The sequence below is a fragment of the Peromyscus leucopus genome, chromosome 3 (assembly GCF_004664715.2).
Source record: "Peromyscus leucopus breed LL Stock chromosome 3, UCI_PerLeu_2.1, whole genome shotgun sequence".
In the NCBI taxonomy this organism is placed as follows: domain Eukaryota; kingdom Metazoa; phylum Chordata; class Mammalia; order Rodentia; family Cricetidae; genus Peromyscus; species Peromyscus leucopus.
The window spans coordinates 119,745,650-119,770,068 of NC_051065.1; the positions used below are offsets into that span (position 1 = coordinate 119,745,650).

The 24,419-nt window shown below is 35.8% G+C and overlaps 1 protein-coding gene across 6 annotated transcripts in view; it reads left to right on the plus strand.

Annotated features, from left to right (window-relative positions):
* Chl1 (cell adhesion molecule L1 like) overlaps nucleotides 1-22,385 on the plus strand; it is a 206,536-nt gene extending 184,151 nt beyond the window's left edge. For 5 of the 6 annotated variants that reach the window (XM_028872713.2, XM_028872716.2, XM_028872714.2 and 2 more), the window contains 9 exons: nucleotides 1,276-1,498; nucleotides 3,419-3,534; nucleotides 3,701-3,905; nucleotides 4,123-4,245; nucleotides 8,050-8,229; nucleotides 11,409-11,570; nucleotides 12,187-12,318; nucleotides 14,931-15,003; nucleotides 18,527-22,385. In XM_028872713.2, coding sequence (XP_028728546.1) covers nucleotides 1,276-1,498; nucleotides 3,419-3,534; nucleotides 3,701-3,905; nucleotides 4,123-4,245; nucleotides 8,050-8,229; nucleotides 11,409-11,570; nucleotides 12,187-12,318; nucleotides 14,931-15,003; nucleotides 18,527-18,743 — 1,431 coding nt within the window. In that variant the 3' untranslated portion in view covers nucleotides 18,744-22,385. The remainder of the gene's footprint in view (nucleotides 1-1,275; nucleotides 1,499-3,418; nucleotides 3,535-3,700; nucleotides 3,906-4,122; nucleotides 4,246-8,049; nucleotides 8,230-11,408; nucleotides 11,571-12,186; nucleotides 12,319-14,930; nucleotides 15,004-18,526) is intronic. The other variant, XM_028872717.2, reaches the window with a different exon arrangement.
* The last annotated feature ends 2,034 nt before the right edge of the window (nucleotides 22,386-24,419 follow it).

The following is a 24,419-nucleotide window of genomic DNA, read 5'->3' on the forward strand; positions in this document are numbered from 1 at the left end:
ACCAGAGGGCTCTTATGATTTGGGACACAAGAATCTCTCAACCATTTTTTTTTAAAGCAATATGTTTGGGTTTAGAGGGGGAGTGAGCCAATTCCACCTCTAAAGCCAGCTTGGTATATTTGGGAATTTGGGTGTAGCATCTCTTACTACTTTCTGCTGGAGGGGAGCGCTGTATCTTATAGGGACACAAAGAAAACTTTAGGTCTGTCTCTGCCGCTGGGAGTGCTGCCATTATAAAGGCGTTTCCTACTATGCTCAGTTTAAGAGTCCTTGATTTTCTTTCTCCTAGTTAGTTTAAGTAGTTACTTTGGAATAAATTTAAAATTAAAATGGTTTGTTGATAGAGCATTCTGTTTTCAATGTAATTCCAACCGATGCTTCTAGTAAGTATTTTAGCCAGTTATACTGAATGAAAAAGCATGGTAAAAACTACAAGAACATTTTATATGGCATTTAGTCACCCACATACATAGATAAATTTACTCTTAATATAAATTAACTTCTAATTTAGCATGAAAATGCATTTTAAGTGAATTTTTATATACATAGCTGAATCATTTAAATAAAGTACCCATTTGTAAAATTAAATTGGTGCTTTAAACCATATTATTTTTTCTTTAAAGTTTTCCTTAATTAAAAACTAAAGTTGAAATAAGCAATTTCTAATAAAATTTCTAATAAAAGAAAACCAGAAACTATTCCACAAAACCATTCTGTATTACAAAATAAAATAAGTAAAGTGGTGATATTGTGCCAAGGAGCTAAGAAAGTATTCATTAAAAAGGGGAAGTACTGCTTCCATTTGCTCTCTCTAAACATGTCCATTTTCTGAAATTGAAGATGGTTCTTTGTCCATCTTTTAATGGAAGCTGGGACAGAATCTTGTGGAGGAAAATATTCTGCCTGAGAATCCATGACCAAGAGTTCATGGCCACATAGTTTCTGTTTCTTTGGTAGAAACAAAATGTAGAATATATCAGGAGCAAGAAACCTAAACCACTATTTGTAATCTATTTGTAATTTATTTTATATATGAGCATTTGTGTTTCACCATATGTGTATAATTCAGGCTTCTAAAGTCTCCCATGTCTTTGGATGGAAGAAGACTGATGCATAAAATTAAACTAATAAAATGGCAATAATGCTTCTGACTCCAAGGAGCATAGTTAAGATATTTTTTTTCTGGTTAGTCTCACAGTCTTTAAAATGATTCAGTGCTGTCTTTAGGTCAGCATATCTACAAGTACATCAAATTAGCATTGATTTCTGTTTTAGCCTTTGAAATCCATGGAGCAGAATGGTCCAGGACTAGAGTATAGAGTGAGCTGGAAGCCCCAGGGAGCGCCTGAGGAATGGGAAGAAGAAACAGTTACAAACCACACACTGCGGGTGATGACACCTACTGTCTATGCTCCTTATGATGTCCAAGTCCAAGCCATCAATCAACTCGGCTCTGGGCCTGAGCCTCAGCCAGTGACACTCTATTCAGGGGAAGACTGTAAGTGGTTCATTTTTAAATCCTAAGCATATCAAGAAAAATTTCAAGTTACTGCATTTGTGTCAACGTTTTTCAATACCTCCTGCTTGCAAAGATAATATGTTACCCATGAGACAGAAAAATAAATATGTGGATGCTTCGAAGTTAGGGTTGATCTTGGAGAGAGCTAGTCAAGAAAGAATGCTAACGAAGTCCTTTTGCTGGGAACATGTAGCTCGTCGACAGAGTGCCAGCCCAGCATGCACAAAGCTCTGTGTTTGAAGCTCTAGTATGACTCAACTCTAGATGTGACAGCAAATGCCTATAATTCCAGTTTTTTTTTAAGGTAGGGGGCTGAAGGATAAGAAGTTCAAGGTCATCCTTGAATACGTAATACATTTGAGGCCAGTGTGGGCAACATGTGACACAGTATCAAAAGAATAATAAACTTCTGAAAACAAAGGAAAAAATACTAAATCATAACAACAAAACAAATACTTTGAAATTTTCTGCCTTATTCAAGAACCTGTTAAAATTCTTTGTGTTTTGAAAAATCAAAGACATGGAACCATCACAAGACTCTGTGAAGGAACCTAACAGTCACCGGGTTTCCATGGTTTTGTTAGATGTAGCCTTTCTTATCAAGGGCTTCCTAGCAACAGCCTGCTACAATTCTCTGGACCTCATTTGCATGCCTGGAGAGTGCCTAACACAGATGAGATACACATCCAGATTTGAATATGAATTCTAACCATTTGAATGATTTTGAAATAGCTGTCATGAGGTCATATTATTAAATATTAATAACATAATAACTACTGCAATTATATGTCCAGACAAATAAAAGACTTTATTGGACAACTTTTCACATTAGGAGATATTCTTAGTTTGTTCTAGTATCTGGAGTCATGTTTTGAATCAAAAAGGAAAGGTCAAGAATGATAATCTCTTATATTACCAGTCTTCATATTATTATATTCAAATAAAAAAGATACAAAAAAATTTATAAACAATTTGTCTTGCTGGCTCCTTTTTAGTAATCTCAGTTGTATAGAACAGAATGACAGTGCTGATCTCATAAGGATACGCTAAATTATATACGAGTTGATCCAGATAGAGTTTCTAAATATCTGAAGCACAGTGCATGCTCTATTGATGTTGACTATTGTCTTGGGTAAAAATGTTTTTGCTGTGATAAACACCATGTACAAAAGCAATGTGAGTAGTAAAGGGTTTATTTCAGTTTATAATTCTTAGGCCAACACTCTTTCCCTGAGGAAAGTCAAGGCAGGAATTCATGACAAGAACATGAAAGCAGGAACTGATGTAGAGGCCATGGAGGAATGCTGCCTACTGGCCTGCTCTCTTGACTGACTCAGCTTTATTATACAACCCAAGACCACCAGCACAGGGGAACTAGTACCCACAGTGCACCAGGCCTTCCCAGATCAGCCAATGAATCAATAAATTGCTCCACAGACTTGCTTAAAGGCAATGTAATGGGAACATTTTCTCAGTTTGAAATTGCTTTTTCTCTGATGACCCTGGCCTTTGTCAAGTTGACAAAATTAAAACAAGTAAATAAATAACCCTAAACCTGACCAAGACAACTGTAGTTTTAATGTGAATCTAATTCTGAAATAATTTATGCTACTGAGTCTGATTTTTTTCTTTTTATTCGGAGAACATTCCAGTGGACATGGCTTTAAACTTTCATTTAATTTTTCCCCATTACTATCATCATTTCTCAATAGGATAGATAAAGTAACTCCTGTGGACTGAGAAATTCCTCTGTACCAGGAAACTGCTTTTATCATTTGAAACCAATAGCTCATGAGTGCTTTCCCCAGACTAATTGTTATGAAGATCACTTTTGGAAAGAGATCTTATGAATCCTGTGTGTAGGTCATTGGAAGCTAATCAATCTTAAATGTTTTACAGATCCTAGTACAGCTCCTGTTATCCATAGTGTGGATGTTATGAACAGCACATTAGTTAAAGTTACCTGGTCATCAATTCCAAAAGAAACAGTACATGGGCTACTAAAAGGATACCAGGTTGGTACCAGGATGATATTTTTAAGTAAATATTTGTTTCGTTTTTATTCCCCAATTGTTACTATTAAATTTGTTTCTTTACTGACAGTTTAAACTAATTTCAAGAGGTCAACTGAGTGTCTATTACTATGGTTGCTGTGTCAAAGGGTTTGTATTTTCTTTGCAGATAAATTGGTGGAAAACCAAAAGTCTATTGGATGGAAGGACACATCCCAAAGAAGTGAACATTTTAAGATTTTCAGGACAGCGAAATTCTGGAATGGTTCCTTCTCTAGATGCCTTTAGTGAATACCACTTAACAGTCTTAGCCTATAATTCCAAAGGAGCTGGTCCAGAGAGTGAGCCTTATATATTTCAGACACCAGAAGGAGGTGAGAGAATAAATGTGGAAGGTGCCATCTATGCAAATTATCTAATGGTTTTGTTAAACATTCCTTTCATTATTGATAGCGAATGTGCTGCTCAGAGGAATTCACATTTTGGTTTCTATAAATGTGTTGTCTCATGGGGGGGTTTTGTTTGTTTTTTTTTTTTTTTCTAGAAATTCATTAGTTTATGAGTGCCCATTTATGATCTTGTGTTTTCTAGTACCTGAACAGCCAAGTTTTCTCAAGGTCATCAAAGTTGATAAAGACACTGCCACTTTATCCTGGGGACTTCCTAAGAAACTAAATGGAAATTTAACTGGTTATCTTTTACAATACCAGATAAGTAAGTACAGATTTGAATTGGATTTAATCTACCAAAGATTCAATTTTTGTTTGAGGAATTAGCTTGCAACATAATGGACAGTATTCCCTATAGCATAAGGATCAGTAAAATAAAGGTAAACTGTAGCCCCTGTATGTTTCAGTAAGAAACCTGTGTTTATTGGGACATGACAAGTTCACCCATTTACACATTAACTATAGCTGTTTTCTCACTAGAATAGCAAATGTGATTTAGGGAAACTAGCACTACATGTTTCTCATAATATGAAGTATTCACAGTTTATATTGTTAAAAGGTCTGTGGACTCCTATTTTGTAACAAAAACAGTGGGTAGTAGGGGTGTATTTACCATCTATCTGTGAGTGGCTTTGAGAATTATGGAACAGAGGGGCAGAGTTAGTAAATAATTTAATGTATATTCAAAGCACATTCAAAGCTCCATAATAAGATGGACTCTTCCATGGGGAGGGAATGATTTCAGTCTTGTGCCTAAGTATATTTGTCTGAATAGAACTCTCAGTTGGTAGCTTGCTAATCAGACAGGTCATGATGAGAGAGTCAGAACAATCTCCTCTGCATACTTCTGTGTCACGAGATTGAACATGTTTAAACAAATTTAAAACACTTTTTTTAAAGCCATAGCATCCCTACCTGAAACAGTCATCAAACATAAGCATCATTTCAAAATGAAAAGTAGAACTTCAGTCATATCTCAATGATAAGACTTAATGGCCATGAATTGTTAAGTAGCCTGGATTATAGTCATTCAGTTTACCCTGCTCACAGAAGCCAACCTCACCCTAGCCCTGGTGTACTACTCTACTGTCTATTAAGCTGCCATGTCTGGGTCACATATGAGCTTTAGGTTCCAATGATTGTTGCTGAACACAGCATACCTGTTTAAGTAAACACAGAGGAAATCCAAGAGAAGTCCTGTTGCAGTGTTTTTCGTGCAGGCTCGATTTGTAAGTGCTTTCCCTGCCCTGTTCCATGCAACCTCCGCAGCACATGCTGTAGTGAACATCAGCACTCTTTTGTGGATGAAGGAATTGACACACACAGTCTATTCTTATTTTAAGGTCACACCACAATGTTAAAGGCTGGATTAGGATGAATACTCAAGTCTGTGTATGTCTAGATTTTTGAGTTTTTAAGCCACACTCTTCAAAGGACCAAATTTTAAAACTGTGGGCAGGACTGAAATATTTTAAGAGTGTTAAATTTTCATTTTGTTTAGTGAAGCTGTATCCTATCTTTGAATTTGTTTAAATTCAAGCATTTTTTTTTTAATCTGTAAGATTTAAATTTGATTTAAAAACTACTTCTCATAACAGAGTAGTTGAGATATTGATAATTACAATAGTCATTGTACTTAAAACTCACTAAATTAAATTATTTATTTCCCTATTAATATTAAATGCTGGGTACATTTTAATAGTGTTTTTTTTTTTCCTTTTTCTTCTCTGGTCTAATTATTTGCCATTTGTAGATACCAGAGTGGTATATACTTTCTCTAGTTCTTGTATTGATTCTAGTAATTATTTTAATTGAATCTGTAGTGTTTAATGGCGATAAAGTGACCAATATATTCCCATCTTTACAATGTTTAGACTACTACTTAGTTTTTTGATGTAATCGCATTATGTAGAACAATGAAGGTATTTTATGTAAATAATAAATTCGCTTTTTATGAGTGCAGAGAGAATTTTTTGCAGTCTTTTCCTTGCCATGGCCGTCTTTAGGCCTTAAACATATCCCCACATAATTTAGCCCGTTTTTGCATTTAACATAGTGTTCAGAGCACAGTAGATATTTAAAAGCACTTAATTCATTCACCAGTTCAGCAGTTCATTGATTCTCTATATACTGAGCTCAGAAAGCTCCTGACTTTCAATAATGTAACTGCAAGTTTGGGATTTATGAGCGTACAAATATAATGCATATTCAATAAATCCCACACTTTATTTTTTAATGTGTTTTTATTCTTTTACCAGTTCAGGCATGTTTATAATGAAATCTCATCCCCCTTACTCCTCATTATCCTGTTTTCCCCTTCCCTCTCCCACTGAATCCCTTCTTCCCAACATATCCCCTTCCTGCTCCCATGTCTTTTTATGTGTATGATCTATTGTATTTAATTAGGGTTGCTTGCATGAGCATGGGTAAGAGGTTATTTATGGAGAAAGAGCAACTTATCTGTGATTTTGCCATTGAATTAAGTGACACCCTTCCCCCAGTCACCACTGATTGTCAATATTCTCTCAGGACAAAGTGAGACCTCATGAACCTTCCCCCTTCCATGTTGAGATATTGAGGGGCACACCCTTGAGCTGGTAACCACAGTTCCAGTGAGTTCATTTTTCGGAAAGACACTATTTCAGAGCAGCCTTCCCCAACCTATGACTCTTACAGGGTTAAGGGGGAGGGTTCTCCAAGGTTAAGGGGAATGTTCTCCAGGCTTAGTGTGAGGGTTCTTCTCTAAAATTTATTGACCCTTTTGGGAAGATGGTATGATTTAGATATCTCATTTAAAGCTGATCACCATATAGTCACTTTTTCTCTGCATTTTGACCAGTTGTTAGTTCTCTTTTAACAGATTTCCATGGCAAAAAGAAGCATCACTGATGAGGGCTGAGAACTGCATTAATCTATGGGATTTAAAGATAAATGTTTAGAAGATAGCTTGATATCCTGTTCATTTAGCAAAATAATAGTAGTACATTCTTCCCTTGGTCCTATGATCTCCCTAACAGTGGATTCTTGGCCAGCTTTACAATACAAGGCTGTGACATGTACCTCAAAAAACAGTTGATTACTGTATTATATTGTTACCATTATTACATCAATGGGTATGTCTCACCAGATAGATCAGAACCATAGTTTTCAGGTTTTACACCTTGGTAAAAGTGCTGATGAGTTTTCTCCCCAAGCAGCTGGTATAGTACTTTCTGGAACTAAGAAAGCTAACTACCAGGATGAAAGCTTCCAGGTCACTTCCAGCTAGATTTTTTTTCTGTACCTCTTGACCAAAGTTTGTCTTCAGCAATGGGTTCTTACCAGCAATTCCTGGTGGGCATCTAAAAGAAACAGTAAGAACCTATATTGGTGCTGGGAACTCACGACGTTTTAATTTGCTCTTCTCCTGGCTACCCACATGCAGCATCACACTCTCTGATGTGGCTTGTCAGTGACAGCTCATTCCAGCAACTAGTCAGTCAAACAATGATGGGAGTCAGCAACCCAAACTCCATAGCATATTGCATTGCTAAGTTACATTCAGGAGACTGGGGATACTAAACATCTCCAATACACTAAGGATGAGGGACAATTTTGTCCCCAGTCTAGGAACATGTCTGCTGACTTGAAGCTACAGTGTAAATGGGAAGCCCTAGAAAACATAAAATAATCATGGTACTTTCTTATTTATTATCTCAAACAATAACAAAACATGAGAAGTATTTTTGTTAAGGATCCATTCCGCAATGGAGAAGTGTCCAGCATGTATAACAAACTGCGAAGGTGATCGGCCCCACCATCATTGCATGGAGACTCAGAGTCAAATGGCTGTGGTTTGGAAAGTCCTAGCTTACAAGACACTGAGTCGCTTTCTGGGAAGGATTTTACTATTTTCACAACCCAGTCTCCTTTTAGTTGATATAGTGATAATAATTCTGTGTACCTGGGAAGAGTTGATAGTGGTGAATAATGATGGTGACTTTTTTCAATAAATAGAAAAAAATACAACACACTGTAACTTCGGTTGTGAAGAACTCGGCAGTACTAATGATCGTGCTTGTTCCTTCAGTAAACGACACCTATGAGATTGGAGAGTTAAATGAAGTCAACGTTACTACTCCATCTAAATCTAGCTGGCATCTCTCAAACCTCAACGCGACAACCAAGTACAAGTTCTACTTGAAGGCATGCACCTCAAAGGGCTGTGGAAAGCCAATAAGTGAGGAAAGTGTCACGCTGGGAGAAGGGAGTAAGTAGCTGACGCTTCTGCATGCTGTGGCTTCACACACTGCACTAGAGTGCAGGCACCCAGTCTCTGTAAATTAGAAACGACTGACCCACATCCAGCTGACCCCCTTTGTAATTTACTGATCCTGTCTGGAAAGTTCACATTGGTTCAATTTATGGGTTTCTGAACAACTAAACCATAGCTTAGTGTATACAAGGTCAGGAACACACTTCTAATTGAGTAAAATAAGTGTATGTGGGCTCAATGTTTCTTACAAGGTTAGAAGAAGGATATTTTTCTTTGGAGAATATTTCTGTCTAAAAATATGGTCTTTTACTTTGGTAGATATTTTATAGAATCCAATATATATCACTTCCATGCCTTGACCCATAGTATATTAATTCGTATGTCAAATTTGATTTTACTGTCTGGTGGTTCAAGCTAAGTAACAATTGAAAATGACTCACCAGTCTGTGAGTCTCACATGTAGCCCAGTTATAATTAAATTATGTTTCTATCCTTCCCCTATATTGTAACAATATACCTTGAAAAATTATTTCTCCAATGAAAATTTTAGGATTTTTCCTTCCTACTCTTTATATAATATCTATAGTGCATCAAGACTGAAATAGATTAAGTAATAAAGTAAAAGGTATTCAAGAACTGATATTCACATAAACAAGAAAGGGGGCCTTATGTGGGGTTCAGAGTAGTCAGGCACAGGAGGATATGAGGGAAGAGAAAGGAGTTCATGGGAGAGGGCAATAAGGGGAAAAAATCATTTATTCACAAGCAGTATATGGCAAAGGTAATTCCCTGTAGATTAGGAACACAGTTAAATCAATGGAAGAAATACCGGGAATAGGCAGTAGTGAGGAAGAAAACCAAATTGGGCATCACTTATTAATGACACAATTATGACTCACTCAAATGTGTGAGTCACTACCATTCATTGTACTCCTGCTAGGAATTGTTACACTCTGAACTTTACTACAGCTTTCTCTCTGTTACTGTTTCCATCCTAGCTACAAAATTTTGGGTCTATATTTTCTCCTCTAAACTTAAAGTTGCTTATATAAGAAGAGATTTTCAAATAGCATCACTCTCAAACCCATGAGTAAAGGACAAGTAAAACACTGAATGAAATGAAAGATCCATTAATCTAGGAAATGTTAGACTTCAAGATAATAACAATGGTCTAGTCACTAAAGAAGAATATTTCTCCAGGGTACAAACTGGCATCAAATTCTCAATTCACAGTATTCCAAAGAGTAGTTATTGGTCTAAATACTCAATTTCCATATTGTTCATACAAGATATCCAACCACAGAGATAGTTGCTGTTTTGATAGAGGTGACAACTTAACAATGAGGAGAAATATTAGCCCCATTCTTGACAATAAGGAGCATGGGGAAAAAAAAACAACACAGACTTGCCTTAGCCATGCTCCACATTATACTACATACATTGGAAAACTGGGCTTTTTTTCATTTGTGCTTAACAAACTCTCTTAGAGAGTGGAAGTGTGGCTGGGTGGTTTCATAGCTGATGTTACATCTTTGTTGCACACCGAAGTTAGAGCTAGCATGCTTCAGTGTACAAAGGCAGGTTGCTTCACTATCCCATGTTGGGTATTAAAACTGCCATACTAAGGTGTCTGTGTTCTTTTCCAGGGATCTGCATTTTCAGTATTCCAGCTACTGCCCTTTCCCCTGTTGACACTGATTTCTCTTCTGTAGACATACTTTGCCATGTTGTAAATTATCGTTGCTTTTCCACTGAACTTTGACACAATCTTTGAATATTATACAGTTCTACAGAGATTTATCTCAGCTTCACTAAGAACCCTGAAACTGATAACAGTTAAAATTAGAATCTATTGCTGCAAATATTTCTTCTCCTTCATTTGACTAGGGAACACAGTTTAAGACTCTGGTATTGAAAGTTTGAGATTTATCATTTATACTTTTGTTTTCTGGTTATTACTCCAGTTTGAAAGTGTCTCTCTAGAGAGGGGAAGAAGATGGAGTTAGAATATGCTTTTGTGTCATTATAGGTTTGAATAAATCACTTTGCTTTTCTGTTTTTCAAAAGCTTGCACTAAATGATATACTAATATTTCTGGTATTTAAAGTAAAAATTAATTCCATTCTATTATGATAATCCATTTTAAAAAGCTTTGTTGCTCTGTAAAACTGGCTTTATTTCTTCTATGGCACCATTTTTAATGAAATCTTTTATTGTTCAGTAGTCATATAATCAACTTTTATTCTGTGATGAAAAGTTATAATCAAATGTTTTTGTATCTTATGCCCATATAACCAAGAGTTTCATCATCCATTATCCATCATCCATTATACTCTCACTGGGGATCTTATTTCATTTCATGTGTAAATTATTTACATTTACCAATTTATATTTTCTATGTTAAATTGATTCCTAGAAAAAATATGAATTTAATGCCTAAAGTATTTTACATATTTAATAGCAAGATCAGAAATTAATGTATATTAATTAAACTGGACTCATTTTCATCTGTTACTCTGAGGTTCAATGATTAACTTAGTAACATGTTATTGATAACTTCTCTTGGAATATTATTCATCTTTTTCATACATGTTCCAAATCTCAGTGAAACCATTCCATTTAAATGTATCTATAAACCTGCACTTAATCTAGATAAAGATTCTAATTTAAAATACTTTATATATGAATATATTGTGATGCCATATTAAGAGAACATACTGAGATCATGGCAACAATGTATTTATCTATCTAATGAAAATATGGTTAAAATCATAATTATATTTGTAATCATAAGCCAAGGGCTATATATTCAGCTTTGAAATTAGCTAGCTGTGAAAATTCAACTAATACAAAAATAACACAAAATTGGAAGTTTTTCTCTCTTTTTTTTAATCTGTTTGGTTTTGAGCCATTCACATGAAGGCAGATTTATAGTACCATTTCATCAGTAAATGGCCATGAACTGACATCATTGCATTTATTCATTTTCAACATTTTAAGAGAAAAATCTAGAAATGCTAACTCCTGGGTCCACTGGTGATTCAGGAGCCATTTAAGATAAAAATGCCAAAATGATTTTTTTCATCTCAAAAAACGATATACATTTTTTTTACATTTCTCTCCTGCTTTTCAGTAATTAAAATTTATATGATTTAACTGTGTACCTTTCTTAGGTAAAGGTATCAGGAAGATAACAGAAGGAGTAAATCTTACCCAAAAGATTCACCCTGTAGAGGTACTTGTGCCGGGAGCGGAACATATTGTTCACCTCATGACTAAGAACTGGGGTGATAACGATAGCATTTTTCAAGATGTAATTGAGACAAGAGGGAGAGGTGAGAAATGAGATTGTGTGGGCCGTAGTCTTAGACAATTTACTATGTCCTGTGTATTGAATTTACATATATATTATAGTAAAAATACAGAGTACATTAGATATAAAGGTCATAATTTCAATTTTATTGGCATTCATAGTATTTGAAAATTACCAAAATGAAATCATATCACAATGACCTGATGTTTCCTTCACTGGGTTTGCCAGAGTAGTCACCTGAATGAATTTTATGCTAATTAACACCTGTCGATAACAGAAACTAAGAAAATAAACGGAAGCAAACCAGAGCTCACAGAGGTGCCGTGATTTGCTTGTAACCCAGGCAGCTTGTGCTATGGCTTTCCTGCTTCTGCTTCTGCGTTTAACTCCACTATCCTTCTGATTCTCATCTTCAGAGCTAAATGTAACTGGACAGAGCCTCTTCCCTAGTAAGGAAGCAATGGCTTCCTAGTGTGTCCCAACAAAATGCCTTCAAAATACTTTATTTCCTGTGGGCTCAAAGGAAATATTATTTACTTATTATTTTAAAATGATATCTGATTGTGCCCCGATGCTACACAATATCCCGGATTGATTCTAGAAGTGGGTCAACGCTGTACCTTCTCTTTGTACAACAGAATATGCTGGCTTATATGACGACATCTCCACTCAAGGCTGGTTTATTGGACTGATGTGTGCAATCGCTCTGCTCACACTGATATTGCTAACCATTTGCTTTGTGAAGAGGAACAAAGGTGGAAAGTATTCAGGTAAAACCATGGCTTAACGTGATTTTCAACTTGCAATAGAGTATTTCGGGAATCGGTCTATGTAAACCATTTTATAAAAATTATATAGATAAAACTTTATAGTGCATTAGCTATGAAATATACTAAAGAAAAATATTTTAATTAAACAACCAAAGGTTATAGTTCACAATTATTATAGTTCCACAATAGCCTGTAACTTCAGTGGGTCTGATGCCTCTCCTCAGACACCTCCACTCACACAAACAGGTAAATCAAATATAATTAATCTTTTTTTCAACATAATATTTTTATTGATTGTTTGGGAATTTCATTCACATCATGCGCCCTGAGTACACTCACTTCCCAATTCTTTCATGTCTGCTTCCCGACCCTTATGATCTCCCTCCACAAAAGAAGTTGTCCAATTTGTGTTGCCCATATATTCTCAGGAGCATAGTCATACTCCCAGTGGCCAGCCTCTTAAGGATAACAGTCCTTCCACACCCATACCCCAATAGAAGCAATCAGTTGTGCAGAGCTACGTCTCAGCATATTTATCACTATTTTCTTTTGCAGTTGTGTCAATGACTGTAGACTCACAGTTGTGAAAGTGGGACATAGAAGGCTTCTATGACAACCCCTACTCCACAGCCCCCAAAATGAAGTGAATCTTTAAGATAAAAGCATTAAAATCGGTCCTTAAGGATCATAATGCTTATAAACTTATGTTTTCTGTTCATAGCTATATCAGATATTGAGAGGGTACATCATTAAGTCACACGTATGTTTTAATTCCCTTAAGAGGAGCTCATTTATTTATAGCATGCCTCTGCTTCTGTCTCTGTACCTGGCTCTGATAATCTGTGCTGTTACATTCTGGTAGAACTGGCTCCACTACCTAGCTATCTTAGAATTCACCATTGCAGTGCAGAGGGCACATTTCCTATTACTCTACTGGGTAACGTCTATTGATTGCACTACCTCTTGAATTAATGATACATTGAATAAAAATAAAATCACCCTAGTTATTAACTTATTTTTATCTTAATTATATTCAACTTGTTTTTTAAAAATATATATTGTTACTATTTTTGTTTCCTGTACATTGTGCTTTTACAAACGGAGAAAGATTTAACTCTTGCATCTCTCAGCTTAAAGTATTCAGATTTAGAAACTGTTCGTTATTGGCTCCTGGTTCATCAAACAAAAATTTACTGAGAATCTATCATATACATAAAACCATAAAGAACATGACTTACACATTTTCATGAAATAGCAGGAGTAATTGACACAGCTGTCACTTTCAATTTTCCTCTAAAATCTAGCTTGTATCAATTATGTTCACAATGACTAAATGGATATTCCAGATAATTCATTAGAAACTTTAATGAGATACAGCATTCCTCTTTGATTATCTTTTAAAAAATAACATTTATGAAGTATGAAAATATACATGTTCTGGAGCTCTCCCTCTGTTCAGGCTTTAAAACACAAACGAACAACTTTTCATATTGAAGGACAGCTAAGAGTAAGCAGTGGTGAATAGCATCTTAAAGAGAACTTGTTTGAGATTTTAAAGGTGAGAAAATCAAGAACCCACCTCATGCCCCAGTATTTCAAATAAAACTAATTACTTTGGTGGCCGTAGAGATGGCTCAGATTTTAAGAGCACTGGCTACTCTTCCAGAAGCCCTGAGTTCAATACCCAGCAACCACATGTTGGCTCACAACCATCTGTAATGATATCTAGTACCCTCTTCTGGCATGCAGATATACATGCAGGAAGAATACTTTATATATAATAAATAAATAAATATTTTTAAAAGCTAAGTTACTCTTAATATGGAGGGATGTGAATCTTTTCCAGTGTGGTTATGCATGTGGAGGTCAGAGGTTGGCATCCATTATCTTCTCCAATCATCTCCACTGTATTTTTTTTTAACACAGGGTTTCTCACTAACCTGAAGCTTACAAATTTAGCTAGACTAATTTAGTCGAGAAGCCTCAGAGATCCTCCTGTTTCCACCTCCCCAGAGATGGAACCACGACTGGCTGCCATCAAGTCTGGCTTTTTCATCGGGTGCTTGGATAACACATAGGTTCTTATACTTGTTTGACAGACACTTTATAGAAACTGAATCATCTCCACAGTAATAATTATATATTTATAATGCTTTGGTAGCTCTGATTAGTTTGATTATCAATATAGTTTTCATTAAAATATTGATGCAAAACAGCCTAATGATTGTTTTTTTGTGGGGTTTCATGACTTAGGTCATTAAAAGCTTATTACATCTTCAAATGGTTTGAAGGAAAAAATGAATATTGAGTATTTTGTGTTCATGGACAGAATGATCTGAGCTTGACTTTTTCAGTATGGCAAGTAACAATTTTATATGAAGGAATGACATGAAAGTCTGCCAGGTGCTTAACAGCAGAAAAATAGAACCCAGAAAATCCTTTGTATTTTCTGATTAAATGAACTGATAAGTTATAACTATTGCTTGCAAAGCTAGTATCAATGGCATAAAAAATTGGGGCAATGTCTTTCGACTATTCACCTTTCAACAGCCATGCTGACAGGTGTTTACAATACCTTTGATGTTAGACTACTTTAAAATTTTCTGTTTCAGTAAAAGAAAAGGAAGACTTACACCCAGATCCAGAAGTTCAATCAGCAAAAGATGAAACTTTTGGTGAATACAGGTAAATGGAACTTGGTGTTTTGTGATCACTTGAAACACTTTCATCAAGTTTGTCAAGTGGAAAAAGTGCTTTGTTTATAACTCAAGTGATGGAACTACATCATATTGACTTCATAAAGGAAATTTTACTAAAGGTTTCCTTACCCAACCTCTGTCCCCATTCCTTCTTTCCTTTTTTTTCCTTCTTTTTATTTCTTTTTTTCCTTTCTGTCTACTGTTATTTTTTTTGTAAGAACTGATTTATTATGTTCAGGGGTGGAGGTGTGTTGAGGACCACACTCTGGATAGCAGAGGGCATCAAGATTCCTTGGTTGAAGCTCTGTGCAAAACACATGTCACATGTAATGTCCCCATAAACTAAGTAATTGAAATGTCTTAAAGCCACTCTTAGTGTTGACATTATGGACCTGATTACTTTAGATTTGCATCCACACATACACAGATTGCAACTCCTACATGTGCATTTATAAAGTAAAGAGGTTTCAAACTCAACTCTATACATGAACCTAGGCAAAAACAAAACAAAACAGAAACAACAACAAATAAAAAACTTGCCATGTTCAGATAATATTATTAACCAATTAGAATGAAAGATTAAAAAGTGAACAACTAATTCTGCATAACAAGGATTCTGAGAAAAGAACCATCTAAGAGATAAGTTAGTACTTAAAGCCATAGAGTCACTGATAACTACTTGAAGAGCATGGCTGAATGTATGAATGTAATCAGGCAGAAGCCACACAGCAAGAAGTCTAGTACAAAAGCACCACTTGAGGAGGGACTGCAACTCCCACTTCTCCAGTTAGACATCTCTGCCTCATCCTATGCCTATCGTATGACTTAGCTTTTTTTTCTTGAATTGTCACCACCAATTCTTAGTCAGATTGTCTCTCTCTATTGTAGTCAGGAAAATTATTATAAATTTCAGACTTATATTGATGTTGATATATATGATCCAGAATCCCTACCAAAGAAATCTAGCTGGCCCTCACTGGCCCATCACTGAATTTGTCTGCATGACCAGGGATGTGAGGAACTTTGAGTAGATGACCTGGAGTAACTCATACAGATCTGAGCACCATCATGCCTCTGCTTGGCTCTATGCCCACAGCTTCTTTCTGATGATTAGATTCTTTCTTTTTATGCTTTTATATTTCTTGACAAGAAAATAATGGGAGAGAAAGACATGGGTGGCTGTAAGGTAGGGAAGGAAAGAAAGAGAGAAAGTGGAGGGGGAGGAAGGAAAGAAAATAGGAGAGTAAAAGGAAAAAAGATGTTAGCTTGGGAGAGTTGTAAGTTATGGTCAGTGCTCTTACACTGATTGGACTTTGCTTCCTAGTTATCTCTGATATGTGAAATTTAGAATAACAATTGGATATTATCTCCATTCCCCATGTGAAATGAAGCCAGGCATGAGTTTCTGGCCTATGGTCTTCAGGAGACAGGCTTTTGACAAGGACTGTAGTCTCGAGGACCTGGAGGTTTGGCTGATGGTGGATCTGCTTCCTTATGTGTGTATTGACAGAGCTGGGTTTCATTCAGATATATGGGTTAAGAACTTCAGATTTGAGCAAACCAGAGTCATCCTTGGTTCTGTACCATATAGAACTATCTCTGGGACATTTAATAATACCTAGCTTCAGGCAGAGCAGAAACACCAAAGTGAACACCCAAGTTGCAATCCATAGTATGTTGATATCCCAATCTTAGAACTTACATCTCACTGCTGTAGTATATTCTACTTATTATGCTCAGTGAGTCAGTAGGTTCAGCACACATTTGAAAGGAAGACAGTGAACGATTGCTCAAATTTCATTTGGCAGCATCACTGAGGTCTCAGAACAACTGTCCACAAACATTTTTATAAGGGAAACAAAACAAAACAAACTCCTGAATCTATTCCTTGTCCGAAAACTTATTTGTCTATACTCTACTCTCCTTTCTTTGAAAGGACAGATAATTTCTTTTCCCTATATTGTTTACAACTGCAGCCTTTCAAATAGTCAATACGTTTTCTGGCATTTTATTCAGAAACTTCACATTCATCAGCAAACTTTTGTCTTTTCTGTGTTCCAGGAATTTTCTTACATGCTTTGCCCTTAGATACATGTCTTTGCTACTCATTATCTGCCCCCAAAGCCAGTGCCACCTCTTTTTAATTTGCTTTTAGAACCTCCGTGTCCTAATTTTGAAGCATCTTGAGTTATGCTAACGTCAAATAGGGATATCAGAACTTTCCCTTTCCAACAGTGTGTCAAACACAGATGGTTCTTGTCATCTATTCACTTAGGAACTGGTACTTACACTTTTAAAATCAGATATGTAGAAAAATGGTATAATTTTGTAGATATTTTTGACTTCAGCTTTGTTTCTTGTAATGAGTAAAGAACACATCAGATAGTATATTAATAGTATTCGTAATTATTTATATTTTCTTTTAGAAATTGTTATTTCACAATTCCATTGGATATACAGTACTTTCTTCATACCTATCCATTATGTTATCTTACCTTTTCACCTTTAAGCTCAAGCCCTTAGTCTTCCTAACAAATGCTTCTCCTACTGTGATGTGCTCTCTCTATCCCCTTCTCTGTGTGTGAGAGAGAGAGGGGGGAGAGGGAGGGAGAGAGGGAGGGAGGGAGGGAGAGGGAGGGAGAGAGGGAGGGAGGGAGGGAGAGAGAGAGAGAGGTGACCTGCTGTATTTAATAAGGGTGTTTTAACAACTTTAATCAAAGAAAATTTTCATAAGAAACTAAATTTGATCGGTTACACTAAACAAAAGAGAAAATTTGGAAGGGTACAGGAGTTTATATGATCAAAATAAAAGATAAAAACATGGACCCAGAAACAACAGGAGTGCATAAAGCAAGGAAAGTAACATTTGTCTTCTGTCTTAGACCAAAGAGTAGCAATTGCAAACGGCAAAACTAAGTGACTTATAAAAAAATAACAAAATAGTTCTCACTATTCTGGGACTGGACAGTGAGATCCAGGTCAGGACAGAATGAGTGTGTGCTGATAGTTAACATCTCACTTATGCATACCCTTTTCTCTTATTCTCCCCCTAGAAATTGCAAGGCAGCTTTCTGAAAGCCCTTTCATTAAGGCAAATCTCTTTCATGAAGGCTGTTCTGTGACTAGTAACCTCCAATGATCCCACACACCATTGTCATCCTACTGGGGTGAAGCAATTCAATATGTGAGTTTAACGGGCACACAGGTACCCACTCCATAGCCTCAACATAAATCAACATGTTGCATCTTCATGTCTCAAAGAAGCTCCTCATTTAAAAGGGAAGCAGAAGGGCAAACAAATAGAAAAGTGTTTCTCGGTCACTCAGAATGAAGAAAATTAGTTATGGCTTTTAAAATACTTATTTTTTTGGGGGGTGTCATTTCAGCTGTCATTTGTGTTCATATGAACAAGTTAAAAATTATAGAATCTGTTAGCACTTGTGAAAGAGTCTTGCTGTATGTGCCTGTGACTCTGAACTCCTGGGGAATGGCTCTGTTTTGTTTTCTAGTGACAGTGATGAGAAGCCACTCAAAGGAAGCCTTCGGTCCTTGAATAGGAACATGCAGCCCACAGAGAGTGCTGACAGCTTAGTGGAATATGGAGAGGGAGACCACTCCATATTCAATGAAGATGGATCTTTTATTGGCGCCTACACCGGAGCTAAGGAGAAGGGGTCTGTTGAAAGCAATGGAAGTTCGACGGCCACGTTTCCACTTCGAGCATAAGCACAGCATATTCATGCACCATGGCTGGCTAGCCTAGACCTCCCCTGTCTCTTCTGGGGAGCAAAGCCTTTTACAAAGGAGTAGAAACACGTGTCCAGAGGTTGACATTCTGACATTCTGCAAATTTGCTGAGAAAAATAGCACTGCCTTCAAAAAGAAAAAAAAATCAAAATCAGATGTCAAACACTTCAAGCCTGTGTTTTATTTTTGGTTTTGTTGTTGGGTGCTCAAAATGCAGAACACAAAACAAATCCTGTACTTAGATCCACTTTGACTGAATCCAAAGTTCCTGTTTCACGTACTCCACATCTGCCTGGTTCTCCTGTTGAATGTGTGTGCATTAACGTTGCTAACTGTGTGGGTTTCTCTCTGGATGCACAATTGTACTTAGTTTGCAAGAACTATATTAGTGACTTTGATTCACTACAGGTTAAAAGATTGTAAGCAAGCAAGCTGGTTATTTAAAATGTAAAAAGGAATATGAATGTCTTATTAAACACTTCATGGAATCTATACAGTCTAAAGTTATTATTTAAAATTTTAATAGGAAAAGTTGTAGATGATCATGCAACACGTATTTATTGAGCTCCTAACTATTTGCCCAGAAGCTGCCATCTTTATGCAGAGTTACAATGTTTTCAGTTTTTGGATGATTGTCTTTAATTTCTGTCAGTATGATAACTCTGCAACTATATCTTTCTTTGTTTGTTTCTTTGCTTCTTTGTTTGTTTCTTTCTTTCTTTTTCCTTCCTTCCTTCCCTCCTTCTTTCTTTCATTTTTCAACTCGGACTAACTGGAACTGCAAAAAGAGTGGTGGTCAGGGGTTATTTGAAAAACAGAAAGAAGATGTTGATGATTGTATTTTGTATCTTCATTTGTATGTTCACAGCTTTTAGCCTTTATGTTTATATACTGGTACCCTTCGATATATTTCATGGATGCATTGTACATATTATATTAATATTTACACAGTTTAAAACATAGTGTTTTATTTTGAAGTGGGAAAGAGAACATTAATAAGCATGAGTGTACAGCTAGAGTGTATATATAGTAGGATGCTGTTTTTATCCTCCTGGGGCTAGTCACAATAACATGGGATTCCAGATTCCAGATTACATGAAGAATTGGATTCTGTTCTTATATTTCTCTCCTTCATGTGTTCTCAAAGTGAAATATCATATAATCATGAAGGGAAATGCATTCATATGTTCCAAAATAAGTTTTGGAGTGGATTCCTGCCCCGGTCCCCCACAAAGAAAATTATTTACAGTAGAAATTCTTATATACCTGTTAGTTTATGTAATATTGTAAATGTATTTGTGGTGATATCATCATTTTTTAATGTTTTTGTTCTGTCAAAGTTAGTACAGAGTCAGGGAACTTAGTTTCTGGCATGTGGGCTACCAGTCCGTCTAAAATGGTACTGAAGTTTTAGAATGTTTTAGAAATGCCTTGAAGGACTCTGCATACATATTAATAAATAATTGGTGTTTCCTCTCTCATTTAATGGAAACTTTTAACCTTACCATGAAATTATTAACTATGTTAAGTGATATCGGCTCACAGATTTAACTTTACTTTGTGTAATTACTAGCATATACTATTCAGTCTCCATGTTTAAATGATATGATGCACTATGTTGCTTGGGGGTTAAAATCTTGGATATGTAAAAATGATGAATGCAGTAATGTACATGAAACATACTGTTTAACTTCATGTTTCTTCCAGAATGCATAGGCAGGAAAAGCTCGTTTTTTTTTTCAAAACCATGGATCTCAATATTTGGCTACTTTCCTGGAAATAGCAAAAGAAATGGGGCAGACATTTTTGTGCTCTAGCCTCTATGAGTGTAAGGATCCACACATCCAGCTGTCCAAACTGACCTCCCCCACCACCACATCTGATAACTAATGCACAGATTGCTGGGGGAGCCATCAACATGTGCTACTTTTGTGGGAGAAACTGTGGTACTGAGCTTCATAGAAAATAAAGGATGTGACTGACAGTTAATTATGCTATTATTCTGACTCCTCCTCCTTGTCATCAGTCAAAATGTAGTTTGGAAAGGGCCACATGGGTTAAAAAATAATATCCAAAAACTTAGAATTGATTCATTAAGAATTTAATAATTTTTAAGTCAGAAGTTGACGCAAATACTTACATTTTTGTTCCAAATAGACTCAATCATTCTTTTGTTAGCTGTTGAAAAATGAGATTCTGTTATAACTCCTTTTGCTAGCCTCTGTGAACTTCTAAATACTATTTGGCTTCATTTCATTGTAAATCTTCAGTAGAGCAGGACAAGGTCTATGGATTCCTTTGATTTTAATTGTAGAACTGCATTATTCAATGTGTTCAAAGAAAAACAAATCCAGTAGGTTAAAGTGGATTTAATTCTTTTTCTCTTAGACAATGAGTGGGAGACTCTGTGATGTGCAATGATAATTGCAAAAGGGCAATAATTATTTGGAAAATGCCCTCTGAGTCGCAAGGCAGCTGCTAATATGTACAACTTTGCTCTTAATTGGTTTTGCAGTAACTTTCTGTAGTCTACTGGCAATATGATTTTAATGTAAGTGATTGTATATAGTCTCAAGGATTGTCGATGGGGATAGTTTCAGAGAGAGCTGTTTGAGGGTAAGGAAAATCCGTGTTCTCTTCCAGGTTCCAGTGATGATTTTACACAGAAACCTTAGGCACGTTGCTGAACTGCTTCACTTCAAACTGTGCTACAAAGTGCTAATGTTCGTTATCACAGGGTGTTCTTTTGTACAAAGAAACTTTACAAGTGATACAATCTAAGATGCCTTTTAACTTCATAACCCAACATGGAATCAAATTATGTATCAAAAAGTCACCCCCACATACACCAACTCAACTTTTCCCCCCTCTAAGCACATAAATATATTTTTATAGAAAACAGATCTACAGAAAATAAACTAAATCTACTGTTAAGTGAGGAGGACGATTTGCACATGCCATTGAAAATTATTAATCGGAAGAAAATTAAGCAGGGTCTTTGCTATACAAAAGCATTTTCCACTAATTCTGCATGCATATTTATAAGATGTGAAATCAGTAGATTTATTCTCTTGGTATAAAGGCATCTGATATTTTAGATGTACCCATGTTTATAAAAAAAAAAAACTGTAGAGCACAATGGACTTAACGCTATTTTATACTCATGGAAGAGATAGAGGACAATAAGGAGAGGTGTCGGCTGCTTTTCTAAGTGTTTAAAACATATTTGCCAATTGAAACCCTAAATATGTTTACATGCCATGAAGGCGTAATTCTTGTAACAACTTTAAATTGGTTGTGATAGGACTGGTTTGTGGTCTGTGGTAGTAGATGTATCCTAGTATTCCTATAGTGAGATAAGTAGGGCTGAGCCAACGCTACTTTTGTTTGGTGTCTTCAACTGTCTCCATCATCAAGAGACAAAAAGGTACAGAGAGCAGGCTCACCCAGTTAGCTTTTCCGTTCTTACTTAGATTAATGTTCACAGTAGATCTTTATTCAAATGTGTTTGTGTTGTAGATGGTGTTTGTATTATGCTTATGGACATGTATGGTTCAAAACTATTTTCATTACACATGGAATTCAGCTTTCAAATAAAAGTTTGACTTCATGTACCCTAAAGATGCCTGTGTCTCTTTCTATCCAATTAAAGGCAACATTTACACTTCGAGTTTAATCTTGGTTCCTGCTGATTCTGAAACTATAAATGAAGCAAAAAAATTGTTAAGTTTGAAGGAATATAAGTAAAATATTTTATTTGTATCACTGTGTTTACAGACAGACTTCTTGATGTCATCAAGCCTAGAAAATATACCAATCAAGTTCACAGTCACAATGAATGCAAATTTAACATGTATATATTTCAGCTATCTTATTTTTCAAGAAAAAAATGGAGCTCTGTGTCCTTTTAACAACATATAATATCCTATATATTCAAAATGTCTAAAAGTTAATTATGACATGTTCTTTTAAATATGGGATGCCCAATTTACTGTATATTTTGATATTTAAAATATTTTGCTAAATACCTTAGATACCTTATCACATTTTACCTGAAAATCTCATTTTTTTTTTTTTTGGTTTATATACTAGAGAACAAAGAAGTTGGTCAGATAGTGTTACAGAGTCATTAGGCCAAGAAATTAAACATAGAGCCTTTTGAATCCAAAGCCTGTAGTTGTTACACTGATCTGTTTTTTTGTTTGTTTGTTTGTTTGTTTGTTTTGTTTTTTCCTTACTCCATTACATTCTCTTAGAAATGCTAAAGGAAGGTGCATGGAACTTAATGTGGATCTGCTGAACATGGTGACAATTGACTTGGTTTTAAAATATTTTGTGAAGACTTGAAAGAGAGGGGGAAAATAATATTTTACTGTGCCAAATAAGTGAATGTGGATAAACTAAAAAGTAGTGGGCATTCAGAAAAATCAGCAAGAGAATTGGGAACACCAGGTTCTGATACTTGTTAGGAAATGAAAAAAAGACTTGAAGCTCTTCCCAGGAGTGGCATCCATAGGCGTTGTCTTGAATATTTTAAGTTAGTATTTGTGTTGTCCTATTAGAAAAAAAAAAGTCTACAATGGGGCCTCTTCCTCCCTTTGCTGTTCTCCTTTGCTTTGCTGTAAAATACCACCCAGATTTTTAAACCATACATTGTTGGATTCTTGGTTGTCACACTTTTGGAGAGCCCTTATGGCAAAGTCGGATTTAGGTAAGATAAGTACTATTTCCTAAGGACACTTAGTGTGCTGTGTTGCCGAGCATTTGGTACTACAATCATGTCCTCCTTACAAGACATACATAAGCTGAGAAAGCCTAAAAATGTTTCCTGAAAGAAACATTTGAATACAAAATAATATACTGTGTTGAAAATAAATATATAGCTTCTATTTGGGGGAGGAGTATAATGTTTATTGGCTGGCCTGTGTGTAACAGAATGTAAAATTTAAAGTTTGCCATACTAAACTATTGTATACACACATACAGAGATAAATAGATAGATAGATAGATAGATAGATAGATAGATAGATAGATAGATAGATGGATGGATGGATGGATGGATGGATGGAGGGAGGGAAAAGAGAGAGAGAGATTCCCAAATTACTGATTCTGTAGAAAATTTTATCAAAAATATTTTGGAAATGCTAATACAAAATAATGAAATTGATGTATTTTGTACATTGTTAACTGCTGAAAGAATATGGTATCCAAGCATATGGGAGTCAAGATTTATTTTGTACATTCAAGCAAAGATTTTTTTCATTCTATTGTCTGCAAACAGATGATTTCAACTTACTCTTAGTTAAGTGCTCTTTTGAAATATGACATTTTTACATGTGACTTTCTCCATATGAAACAAATATCGCACACAAAAATGAAGGCTTCACTTACTTCTTCCAAACCTGAAAATGGTGTTCATTCACTCAAGCTGAAAACACTGACTTCATTGTGCACAGAAAGCTGTTCTTCAACACATGCATTGCCAGGCTCTGTTGCTGTTTTCTCCATGGTCTTCCCCCTTCCCCATGCTTTGGGCACCTGAGCTGGACTGCTCTTTGCTAATTTATGTATTTATGGTCTGCTCCAGTTCCCCTTATAATGGGCTCTCCACCATCCGCAGAAGCAGATCTTTGTTTAAAGACAGTTTTAATTTTT